Source organism: Stegostoma tigrinum, chromosome 9, assembly GCF_030684315.1.
Source record: "Stegostoma tigrinum isolate sSteTig4 chromosome 9, sSteTig4.hap1, whole genome shotgun sequence".
In the NCBI taxonomy this organism is placed as follows: domain Eukaryota; kingdom Metazoa; phylum Chordata; class Chondrichthyes; order Orectolobiformes; family Stegostomatidae; genus Stegostoma; species Stegostoma tigrinum.
Window position 1 is genome coordinate 39,559,548 of NC_081362.1, and position 13,248 is coordinate 39,572,795.

A 13,248-nucleotide genomic window follows, 5' to 3' on the forward strand; every position below is an offset into this window, starting at 1 on the left:
CTTTACTTAAAATGGGAAGGAAACAAATAAATAGGTAACTACAGAGCTAAAGACTAAAGTTAGCATAATGTCTGTTTTTGCAAAAACATTAAGAGTATTATAAAGTATGTCATAGCAGAGAAACTAAAAATACAAACTATAATATATCTGGCACTTCACTTGATGTAATCGTCCTTCCAGGAGTCACAAACTATTTTAGACCTCTAGATCAGAGCCAATATGGCTTCATGAATGGAAAATCATGCCGAAAAAAGCCCCACATTAGGATACTTCAAAGATGAGAGCCATGGTGTTGGATTAAGTATGTTAGCATAAAGGATTGACTAACTAATAGAAGAGAGAAAGTTGGAATATGAAGGGCATTTTCAAGAATGAAAACCTGCAACAAATGGTGTGTGGCAGGGATTGGGCTGGAGTTGCAATTATTTATAATTTATATTAATGACTTAGGCAAGGAAAATGAATGTATGATAGACAAGTCTGTAGACAATACAAGAATATGTGGAAAGGCAAGTGGTGAGGTTGACACAAAGTGTATACAGCAGGATATGGATGGGTTAAGCAAGTGGGCGAAAACTTGGCAGATGGAATATAATGTAAGGTTTCACACTTTGGCAGGAAGAATCAAGCAGATGAATATTACTTAAACAGAGAAAGGCTGCTGAGGGATTTGGAACACCTCATGAATGAATCATAAAAATCTCACATTCAGTTTCAGCAGGTACTATATTCAAGGTGGAGACTGACAGATTTTTAATCAATAAGGTTATCAAGGGTTATATGGAAAAGCCAGGAGAGTAAGAGTTGAGGATTATCAGGTCAGTCCTGATCCAATTGAATAGGAGAGCAGGCTTGATGGGTTGAATGGCATACTTTTGCTCCTATATCTTATAGTCTAATTCAAATTTTACTTTCTGTATTGGTGGGGTTCAAACACATATTCCCAGCACTGGCCTGGAGCTCTGAATGTCTAGTCTGGCAATACCACTAGGCCACCACATCTTATTTCAGTACAGTAGAGCAACAGCAGAGTTAAGAAGTTCCATGACTACAACTAGCAAGCTAGAAACAATGTATAATTGTATTTCAAGTCACCTTTTCATTCTTTGTATTCTTAGTATTTAGAAAACTGCTTCCTGTTCTGCATCTCACTATTGCTGCATGTTCTTAACAGTAAGTTGCTTTGGTGTTTCTACTCTGATGACAAATTAGGCAAAACCTTTGCTAGACAGTTCACAAATCCAATTTACTGCCTTCACATCTGTTGGACGCTGCATCTCTGCTCCAGTTCTCAAGTTGTTAGAATCTGGAAAGTCCTTTCCATGTCAGTACATGACCTACGTACTTGACTTCAGACATTACCAATTGCATCTTTTTCCTCTTGTTCTGTTTCTCTCTCTGATCACGGTATTCTGTCTAGCTGTTCTGTGATGATCATCATGTTTTGTCATGTCCTCCACAGCATTTACGTCCTGCCCTCTGGCATTGATCTTTCAGCTGGCTCTTCTGCAAATATTTCTTCTTTTTTTGCAATATGTTGTTCTTGTTTGACCTACAATGTCCCTCAATGTCCACTACCCCATTAATCCCTGTTCACCTACCCATTCAATTCTAAAAATTTCATAGCTTGAAATATTTAACTCTGAATATGACCAGCTTTCAACTATGCCCTAAAATGACCATAGTGTCATTCCTCTAAAGGGTATTTAGTTGGCCAATTCCTTCAATTTATTTCTTGTACTTCATGGGTTAATATATAAAACTCCTGTTTTATCTTCAGTCACCCTGGGAAAACATCATTGCTTCATTTGACTATTTGGTAGGCAGGAAGCAACAAATAAAGGTGGAGCAATTGCTCATCCTAAGGTAACATATAGTAGATCAGATGTATTTTTGACCCTTGAGCTTTGACCAACTTGCATTTCCAATTCCTGAGTACTCCTGCAATGTTCTCATAAAAACTGTCTAATGCTATTACAGCCCTTGCAGCAAGACTATAGTAGGATAGGAAGCTGAAGTGCTTGCAATGTGAAATCTGTTCCTTCCAAAAACAAGAAGAATGATGCAGTATTGAAAATGCAGAATCAACTAGGTTTTAAAAGGAAAACACTGCATGAAACAATAAATTACTTGGAACTCTTACTCTGTAAGCTCTATAATTTCTGAGGAAGGGTCACTGGACATGAAATGTTAACTGTCTTTTCCTTCACCGATGCTGGCAGACCTGCTGAGCTTTTGCAGCAACTTTGGTTTTGTTCCTAATTTACAGCATCTGCAGTTCTTTCCACTTTTATGCACAGCTAATTTGTTTAACTGGACACTGATATTCCCACAACCTACACAATTACTTCCTTCACAGTCAGCATTCATATGTCAGACACAACTCATAGCTTTTCGCCAGAGATAGTAGGAACTGCAGATGCTGGAGAATCTGAGATAACAAGGTGTAGAGCTGGATGAACACAGTAGGCCAAGCAGCATCAGAGGATCAGGAAGGCTGACATTTTGGCCCTAGACCCTTCTTCAGAAAAGACCCTTCTTTACAGGGATTAATCTCATATAGTGATACTTTCTTTCCTATAGTCAGTTCCTGCAAACACCTGTAATCTGCAACGTTTTCCGGAGAAATGTTTGTGATTTAGTACATGGCAAGAGCATATGGTGTGATGCCTCTAATAATTGAAAAATTGATCAAATTAGAGTCAATTTGCCAACCAATTAGCACATATCTTGCTGTTGTATAAATTGTTGTGATAATTTAATATTTGGGCTATTAATTACAACAGCTGCAACAACTTGTCTTTCTTGTCTACTAACAAACAACCGGCGAAAAGTTGTGATAACAAGGTATAAAGCTGGATGAACACAGCAGGCCAAGCAGCATCAGTGGAGCAGGAAGGCTGACATTTCGGACCTGAACACTTCTTCAGAAAATTAGTTTGTACAGTTTCCTGTAACCCAATCCCTGAAACCTATCCTCATTCAGAAGCACTATATGATCCCAGCACACACAATCTCCAAGCTCTCGGGAGCAACACCCAAAAAAGCTCTCCCACTGACCCCAGCACTCACTCCCACCTCTGCTGAACTCAAAGAGGAGATAGAGCCACTTGCCTCTTCCAGAGAAATGGGGAGATGAAAAGCAAAGAAGGCAGTACTGCATCAATTGCAACCACTATCCAACTGCTCTTCAACCCAAATCAAGATGGCTCAGTTTCTTACACCAACCCCTGAACCAAGGACAACAGCACCACCCCCTCACTCTGATCCAGTAGGACTCAATTCCATTCATTAATGCCACCTTTAATCTGACCAGGTCTTTCACCACGCACCTCCCCAGCACCTCCCTGTCCTACTCAACCATTCAGTTACTCTAAGTTTTTACACCTTTAGTCACTGGCTCAAAGACTTGATACATTTAAAACCTTAAATGATTGGGGCAGCTAATGTCAAGAATGGATGGGGACAGGTTGTTGTTTCTTTGCCTGTTTTCTTCTATGCTCCTCACAGCAATGCTGCATTGACCTATTGCTGCTGCAGCCAGAATCATGGACAGCAGCAATGCACACAGTATCAACACTGAGTGGAAAATGTCGGCCCCTGTAAACAGTATCTGTAATTGAAGGTATATGGGTTCAAAGTCATATCAGATTTTTTTTAAAAAACCTTTCTTTTGTGGGATCTGAATATTGTTGCCCATTTCTATTTGCCTGTGAATTGAGTGACGTGCTTAACCAATCCATTAGGCAGTAAAAGTTAACCATTTTGCCATGAGTCACATACAGATCAGGTGAGGATGGTAGATTTTGCTTCCCTAAAGGATATTAGTGAACAAGATGAATTTCACAACAATTGTTCCCTTATCATCCATAGCCTTTTTAATAATTGCATATTTATTGACTGAATTCAGATTTCACCATTTTCCACGGTGGGATTTAAACCTGTGTCCCCAGTCATGCACTTCGAGATCAGTTAGTTCAGTAACAATTCCACTACACCAAACTACCACATCTGCTTAGCTTCTTCTGTACCGCCTGCATGTATTGCACATTTCCAGCATCCCAGCACTGCTTTTATTTGAGTCAAGTAAAGCCTGAGAAGGTGACATACCATGAAGAAACTAACTGACCTGTATTGATCTCTGAAGGGTCTAGGCCCGAAATGTCAGCTTTTGTGCTCCTGAGATGCTGCTTGGCCTGCTGTGTTCATCTAGCTCCACACTTTGTTGACCTGTGTTGCAATTCACATAATGTCAATTTTGAACTGTTATGCTTTGTAAATATTAGAAAAGAGTATATTTTGGGGGGAAATGGTACTCAACAGTATTTTTTTGCAGAAGTAACTTTCAGCTGCATGTTAACTTCAAACCCATGACGATACTTACACTGCCCTATTCCTTTGAACGGGAAGCGAAGCCATAAGTTGATGTTTTCACAAAGCTAACTGAGCAGACGGTGTATCATCCTCCGCCACTTACACCACCTACAACTGGATCCCACCACCTACAATCCGATCCCACCACGAAAGAGATAGTTCTGTCCCCACCATCTGCCTTTTGTAGGGACCGCTCGCTCTGCGACTCCCTTATCTGTTCCACACGTCCCACTAACCCCACCACACACCAGACACCCTTTCACTGCCAGCGCAGGACGTGCTACACTGCCCCTACACCCACCCCTCTCATCTCTACTCAAGGCTGAAAGCAAATCTTTCATGTCCGACAGGGGTACACCTGTACATCCTCCAACTTGGCATACCGCATTCATTGCTCCCGATGCGGCCTCCTCTACATCAGTGAGACCAAGCGTAGACTCAGGGACCATTTCATAGAGCATCTGCACTCTGTATGTGACAAACGACAACACGTTCTAGTTGCCAACCATTTTAACTCCCACTCCCCTGGGTGCAATGTCATCACCTGCAAACTAGAGGAGAAACATCTCATATTCCGCCTTGGGAACCTATAGCCCGATGGCCTAAACATGGAATTCATCAGTTTTAAAATCTCCCCACCCCCAGCCTCATCCCATGTCCAGCCCTCCCTCTCATCCCTGCATCCTTGACCTGACACAGCCCGTCCATCTTTTCTCCCACCTATCTGTCCCCAGCTATCCCACTGACCAATCCCCACCATTCCCTAACTGCATCCAACCTATCACCACCCCACCTACCTTCCCCACCCCTCCTCTATTTATTTCCCCGCTCCCGTCCCTATTACTGAATAAGACTGCCGACGTGAAACGTCAATTTTCCCGCTCCTCTGAGCCGCCTGGCCTGCTGTGTTCCTCCAGCTCCACACTATGTTATCTTTGCATCTGCAGTTCTTGCTGTCTCTGAGCAGTCAGCGACTTTTCTATTTCCACTATTTCTATTCCCAATTAATCTCCCATCCGCTCTCTCCCCATTTTACTGTGATATCTGCATATTATTAACAGCCAATCATCTCCCCACTACTTGAATTGTAATTTTCGAACGTCTTATTGAATTACATATGCAGCCACATTTATTTAAATCCTAACAGAGGGCTATAGCTCTTTCTACGCTGAAACATGTCATTAAAAGCAGCAAAATAAACGAACTCGCCGACAACCCGGACTGGTGCTATTCCTACCGTTCAAGTCCAGTCTTTTCAAAGCAATCCAGACGCGGTTTGGACTTGTTTTGGCAGTTCTAACGGCCATCAGTCTTCCCTGCACCAGCGTTTACCAGTACACAACAGCGAGTGTATCTCAACCGTACTGCTGGATCCAATGAGAAATTGCATTCCGGGTCGCCAAGGAACCATGGAAACAGTTTACAACCACTGTAGATTTCATCCGACGCTGAACGAAGGTAGTCTCAAGAGAAAAGAATAATGTGATGAAAGATTGGAGCAATCCAACCGAAAAGGCTGTCCGTGCAACCATTGCACTAAAGACAATAAAACACAATTTTAAAAAATGTTGATGATCAAATTAGTTCCAAGAAACAGCTTGATTATTTTGTTCTTGGGGAAGGGAAGGTTATATGTAACCATTCATATATTTCCATTTCAGAGAGAAAGAAGAGAGAGGAGACAGCATCCCAGCCAACTGAGGATTGGCATTGCACAGAATAACAGCGGAGTTCACTGTTGCAGAACTTTTCTCCATACTGCAATGGGGCCTAGTGAGCTGGAATGTTAGGAATCAGGAAACTGTAAATTGACGGAAGCCAAGAAAACAACTCACATTCATACCCACCATTAAGGATATATATTTGTTCAAGTAATCATTTTCCCTTCCTAGAAGAATTCTAAGTAGCCCTGTTATTCTTGATAACGGATTCTTTACAATTGGAATATTAAACCTAAGTATTTTATAATAAAAAATTATATTTCCATACCAGCCATCTTTTGGCAGAATGCCTCATCACCAGAACTTTCCAACAAGCACCAAAACATCGCTTGGCTGGTGGTGAGAAGGGCACTACCTGTGAGATCCTTTACGTACATCAGGTCAGCCTGCACCTCTGTACACTGGCCTAAAAGCAGCTGTGGGGGCTTGAGACTGTCACACATCTCCTGCTGGGGAATGTGCCTTTGCAAAGAAAGATCGAGTGATTTTTGTTGAGGTTCATCCCAAGCAGGTCTGTGACGTGGGACTCTGTGCTCTATGGCCTGTTCCCCAGGATGTTCACCAAGACAAACATTGACTGTGCCTGGAGGATCATCAACTCCTGAAAGTTGCTCTTTGGTCTGCCTGCAACTTGTTGGTTTTCCAGAGCAAAGAGTTGATCTCAACTGAGTGTTGCAGACTGGCATATTTCAAGGTCCAAATCTATGTGCTGAGGGACACACTAAAGCCTTGGGTAGCTGCCGCCAAGGTGCAATGGAGAAAGACCACCATCTAAGTTCTTACCATTGAAGTTAAATAGGTGTCCATTCAGTTATTGGACCGTCCTGATGCCTCAAGCATATGTAAATATAATCTGGAATAAGTAACAAATGCCTTTGGTTTGTTTTTGGACAGAGTCGAACTCCAATGTTTAAAGATAGTAAGAACTAGACATGAGTCTAACCCACCCTCTGCAGACCCCTTCTCCCACCTGCAACACACCCCATCCTCCTGGACACCACCCCAAGCTGTCCTACCCGCCCTTACCCCTTGATCTCCAACTGTCATCATGACATCAATCACCTAAACCTCTCCCTCATGAATGTGCAGCCCTCTGCTCCTTCCACTCCAACCCTAACCTCACCATAAAACCTGTAGATAAGGGAGGTGCAGTTGCAGTATGCTGCACTGACCATGACATAACTGAGGCCAGGTGCCAACTCTCTGACACCTCCTCCTACGTGCAGGCCCAACCAGTCCCCCTCCACCAACACCCTCGTTCGATTTGCCGAACTTATCCCTACGCTTAACAACTTACCTTTAACTCCTCCCACTTCCTACAGACTAAAGGGATGGCCATGGGAACCTTTATGGGCCCAAGCTATGCCTGCTTCTTCTTAGGATACATGGAATAATCCCCTTCCGCTGCTACACTGGCACATTTCTCCACCTCTTCCTCCACTACATCGATCACTGTATTGGTGCTGCCTCATGCTCCCACGAGGGGCTTGAACAGTTCATCAATTTTACTAACATCTTTCACGCCAACCTCGTTCACCTGGACTATCTCTGATACCTCTCTCTCCTCCCTGGACCTCTCTATCTCCATCTCTGGTGACTGCTTTGAAACTGACATCTATTTAAAGCCCACCGACTCCCACAGCTACCAGACTACACCTCCTCTCACCCACCTTCCTGCAAGAATGTGATCCCCTACTCCCAATTCCTCTGTCTCCACTGTGTCTGCTCCCAAGATGAGACATTCCACTCCTGAACATCCCAGATGTCATCTTATTTCAAGGATTGCAACATCGCCCCCTTCGGTGGTCAAAAATGCTCTCGACTGCATCTCTTGCGTTTCTCACACCTCTGCCCTCACATTCTCTCCCCACAACAAAATCAAAGACAGAATCTCCCTTGCCTTCACATATCACCCGATTAATCTCCATATCCAAAGTATCATTCTCTGCCACCTACAACCCAACCCCACAACCGAAGATATATTTCCCTCCCCACCCCTATCTGCCTTTTGTAAGAACCACTCTCTCTGCGATTCCCTCATCCGCTCCACACTTCTCAGTAGACCCACCACCCCCGGCACCTTTCTATTGCAACCCCAGGAAGTGCTACACCTGCCCCTACACCTCCCCACCTCCCTCCCATCCAAGGCACTAAACAAACCTTTCACATCAAACAGAGGTTCACCTGCACATTTGTCAATGTGGTCTATTGCATCCGCTGCTCCCGATGTGGCCTCATCCACATTCGTGAGACCAAGCGGAGGCTCGGAGACCACTTTGTAGAGCACCTGTTGTCTGTACACTACAAACGGCCACATCTTTTAGTCGAAAACCACTTCAACTCCCACTCCCTGGGTGACATGTCTGTCCTGGGCCTACTCCAGTGTCACCTGGAAACTGGAGTAGCAGCACCTCATATTCCACCTTGGAACCAGTGATGATAGGTCTGTAGTGGACAGTAGTGATTAATTTCCTGGTCCATTTCTCAACTACAATATTGAGGATAGGGAGATTATTTGACTATTCCATTTTAAACATGAATTTGAGTGCATGAAGGAGCCCACTAAGACATGGAAGAAAATTTCTACAGCTACATGTACAAATGGAAACCTGCTTAAAACAGATTGTAGCAATTCACCCAACTATATGGCCAGTTTATTTTGTGTAGAACTTGTTATAGATAAGGTAGGGCATAAAGAAATGTGATTTTTGTGTTTCATCGGTAGCCCAAACACACCGGACAATGAACTGTGAGGATGAACTCTGTTGAATATATTACTTGTCAGCACAGTGCTGTACATGTATTAAAGGCCATACCTAAATATATGCAAAGCAAAAGAAGAAAATTGCTAAATTCAGATGGGTGTTGGGAACATCAGCAGTTACCAAGTGTTTAAAGGGACAAATATGATCTATTAACAATAGTAAATATTAAAAGAAACACAGGGGATCAGTACTGCACTAAACTTAAAGAAGGAGACAGACTGTTTGAGAAATTACTTCATAAAGGAGACAAAACTGAGAAGTGTAACTTCAGCTAATTGGAGAACTTGAAACAAAGGGTGCCATGGCATAAGAAATATTTTAAAAAGCCAAATGAAGTATAATTAAAACAAAATGTTACAATTAATGTAATGCTTAAAGAAAAGCAGAAAATGCTGCAAAGCTTCATCAGCTCTGGCAGTACCTATGGAGACAGAAACAGAATCCCTGGAGGAACAGGTTCATAGTTTTCTGACTTTGCTAGAGGCATCACTCCTCTGACTGACAAATGTCCACACATTCCTCCCTCTCTCCAGCTGCCTCCTCAAAACTCTGAACAGACAATGCACACACACACACACACACACACACACACACACAAATAATCCTATTGCCATCTCAGATTCATCACTCGCAGTCACGCTTCACTTTACAAACCCATATTTCTCTGTTTTCCCTCACTGGAGAAGAGAATGCAGAATTCTAGGGAAAGGAAAAGAAAGCTACAGGGGATCTACAGGTAGAGGCACCCTTACCACAATGGTAGAGAATGCCTTGGAGATTAACAGGATGGCACAAAGCCTGTGCTTTGCCAATGGTGAAACTTAGGTGATGCACTACCACTTAGCAAGTAGCAATTATTTTATATTGATTAATGTTACGTCACCATTATCTAAACTGTCATGGTGAGCAGTATGTTGAGTTTATCCCCTTTCTCCATATGTGTACTAACCCATTTCTTTAATTTTTCACAGGTTCTTAACAATGCTGAGGGAACAGATTGAGGAATGCTTGTTAGAGTATTGCTTACATAACTCATGCACACTCTTCAACATACACATGCTTGCAATAGGTCTTGCATTATAAGTAATGCAAGATTGTTAGATAGTGTGGATCAAATCACATGTGAGCAGGATCAGGTGCTGGAGACCAGGTTAGTTCTGAAGAGTATCTGTCAGAGATGTAGGTAGCATCAAACTGGACATAAATAGGGTTCATCCATTAAAAAGGAATGCTTCAACATTCAGGAAGTGTATGTTTTTGTCAACTATTTTGACAATTTTGACTATTATCTGCAGAAAGATCCTGACCTATAACATCACCTTTCCTGCTCCTCTAACGCTAGCTGGCCCGCTGTGCCCCTCAATCTCCACAGTATTATCTTTGACTCCAGCATCAGCAGTTCTTACTATCTCTGCTTTTGTCAACTGTATTTTTTTTGAGAGGCAATGAACACCTTTGAAGAGATATTGGAAGAGTTAATGTCTAAAATGAGTACCTTGATTTCTCCAGCACTTTCACTGATGTCTGCCCCTGTGGTAACTGTGACCTGCATTCTCTGAGGTCCTTACTCCTGTACACATGTACTGCGAGGACATCAAACCTGTTGGATAAGTGCCATTTCTGAAGAAGGGTCTAGGCCCGAAACGTCAGCCTTCCTGCTCCTCTGATACTGCTTGGCCTGCTGTGTTCATCCAGCTCTACACCTTGTTATCTCAGACAATTGCAAGGGCTGAGAATCCTTAACTACTAACTCCCAGAACCACTCGCCTACCTCAAATGCACTGACCATAGACTAAATCTGAACAACCAAGCCCAAAGGATGCATCTGACCCCGAGGACAAAATATCCAGACAACATATCTCAACCTGATGTATTACAGAGTCTGAAGTTAGAACTCCCATTGAAAATCTCTGAGCCAAGGTTCCTTGAGATGCACATACATTACTACAGATGTGGTTGCTGTGAATCAAACAGACATCTAACTCATACTATATCCAGACTAATCACCTACACTGTCATCTTTATTTTATTTAACTAAAAAGGTTTCATGCTTAAGGATATCACTGTCATTAGCTGTTGAACATTGAACCATTCAAATTGAAACATTGCTGTTCCTAGTTTCAGTCACATGGTGGTGCTAAGCATCTTTTTTTCTCTCTACAACATAGCTTCAACAATATGATATTTAGATAGATAGGCTAGAATATTATTGAAAAAAAAGTTTGTTTAGATCATCTTGACCTTTACAGTGCCAGGGGCCTGTGTTCAATTCCAGCATTAGGTGACTGTCAGTGTGGAGTTTGCATGTTCTCCCTATGACTGCTTGGGTTTCTTCTGGGTGATATGGGTTTTTCACACAGTCGAAAGATGTGCAAGTTAGGTGAATTGGCTATGCTAAAATTGCCCCCTGGTGTCCAGTGATATCTAGGCTACATGGATCAGGCATAGTAAACATGGGGTTACGTGAATAAGAAAAGGGGCTCGGTCTTGTGGGATGCTCTTTGGGCGGCATTGGTGCAGATTCAATAGGCTGGGTGGCTTCTTTCCACACTGTGGGAGTTCTGTGAATCTAACAAAAGCAAGGGAGTTATTACAAATATCTATAAAACTGTGGTTCAACCTCAGTTGGAGTTTGGTGTCCAATTCTGCTCATCCCACTTTAGAAAGAACGTGAAGAAGTTCGAGGATCACAGAATCAAAATACAGAAGCATTTTACACCAATGAAGTAACTATATTGTTAATAAATTGTCTTTTGTTTAAGATGCAGTATCTGGAATTGATTATTCACAGAGTCTGGGATTGGTTATACAAAAGTCTTGTTAGGAGTGTTTGAAGTCAGTTTTGAGAGTCTTTGAAGGTTATCATTTTACTGTGTTGCGAATACAGACGTAGAAAGGCCAATTTGGTTCAGCTGTCTATCTCTGTGTCACAACAGTATGAACTGAATTGTCCCATAGGGGATCTCATGGCGTAGTACCTCTAAGCCAGGAGGAGTAGGTTGCAGATTCTGGGTTGTATTTTAAACAAAAGACTTAGCAAATTACTAACAATATAGTAACCTCTGCAGAGTAAAATTAAACAACAAAATAATCTAATTGGTCTGTGCTTTAAACTCAAAATCATTCATGCAAATGAAAGATAAGCAACAAATATTGGGATAAATGAAAGAGAATTACAAAATTTTGCCAGATTAATTAAGTAGTTTTACAATGCCTTGTTCCACAGGCAAAGTTACTATGATTTTGATGGTTTCTCGGTTATATTATCCAAAGATGAGGGATGGGTTGGACCTGAACTGGAGGGGGACCAGCATCCTAGTGGAGAGACTTGCTGGAGCTACTCAGTGTTGTTTCAACTAGTCTGGTTGTGGGGTGGACCCCTCAGCAGCAGTGAGACAAGGGAGAAAGATGAGGCTGGTACAGAAGCAAAAGTCAGCAAGTTAAATCATCAAGGCAGACAAGAACACGGCAGAGAAGGAAGGAAAGACTGATGAATTAATCTAATGAATTATTTCAATGAAAGAGGCCTGACAGGTAAGGCAGATGAACTCAGGGCATGCTGGGAACATAGCTATTACAGAAACATGGCTGAGGGAGGAATGGGACTGGCAACTCAATGCTCCAGGGTACACACGCTATAGGAAGGATAGATGGGAAGGCAAGGGGAGGAGAGGGAGCAGCATTTTTGATTAGGGAAAACATCATAGCAATACTTAGAGAAGATATCCCTGAAGGATTGTCCAGTGAGGCTATATGGGTGGAGCTGAGAAGGGGTCAAAAGGTCAGAAGGGGGCGATCACTTTGTTGGGATTATACTACAGGCCCCCGATAGTCACGGAAAATTGAGGTGCAAATAGGTAGGGAGATCGCATATAGCTATAAGAATAGGGTTGTAACAGTAGAGGATTTTAACTTTCCAGACACAGACTGGGACTGCTTCAGTGCTCAGGGCTTGGATAGGGAGGAATTCTTGTTCCGGAAAACTTTCTCAATCAATATGTTGATGTACCTTTTAGCGAAGGGCCAAAATTCAACCTCCTCTCAGGTGTTAGTGGGGGAACACTTTGGAACAAGTCACCATAATTCTATTAGTTTGAAAACAGTTATGGAAAAGGATAGGCCTGTCCACAAGTTTAAGCTCTAAACTGGGGCAAGGTCAATTTTGATGGTATTAGGCAGAAACTTTCAAAAGTTGATTGGGGAATGCTGTTCACAGGTATGGGGACGTCAAGCAAATGGGAAGCTTTCAAAAGCGAGATTACAAGTGTTCAGGGACACCATGTTGGTGTGAAGGGAAAGGCTGGCGGCGTAAAGAACACTGGATTATTAGAGATATTGAGGGTCTTCTCAAGACAAAGGAGGTATATATCAGGTATAGACAGCTGGGA

General features: G+C 42.5%; 1 protein-coding gene across 1 annotated transcript in view; it reads right to left on the reverse strand.

Annotated features, from left to right (window-relative positions):
• si:zfos-1056e6.1 (uncharacterized protein LOC107988029 homolog) overlaps positions 1–13,248 on the reverse strand; it is a 130,814-nt gene that overhangs the window by 106,089 nt on the left and 11,477 nt on the right. Inside the window, exon 2 of the mRNA XM_048535618.2 lies at positions 5,612–5,837. Within this exon, the coding sequence (XP_048391575.1) occupies positions 5,612–5,681 (70 nt within the window). The 5' untranslated portion in view covers positions 5,682–5,837. The remainder of the gene's footprint in view (positions 1–5,611; positions 5,838–13,248) is intronic.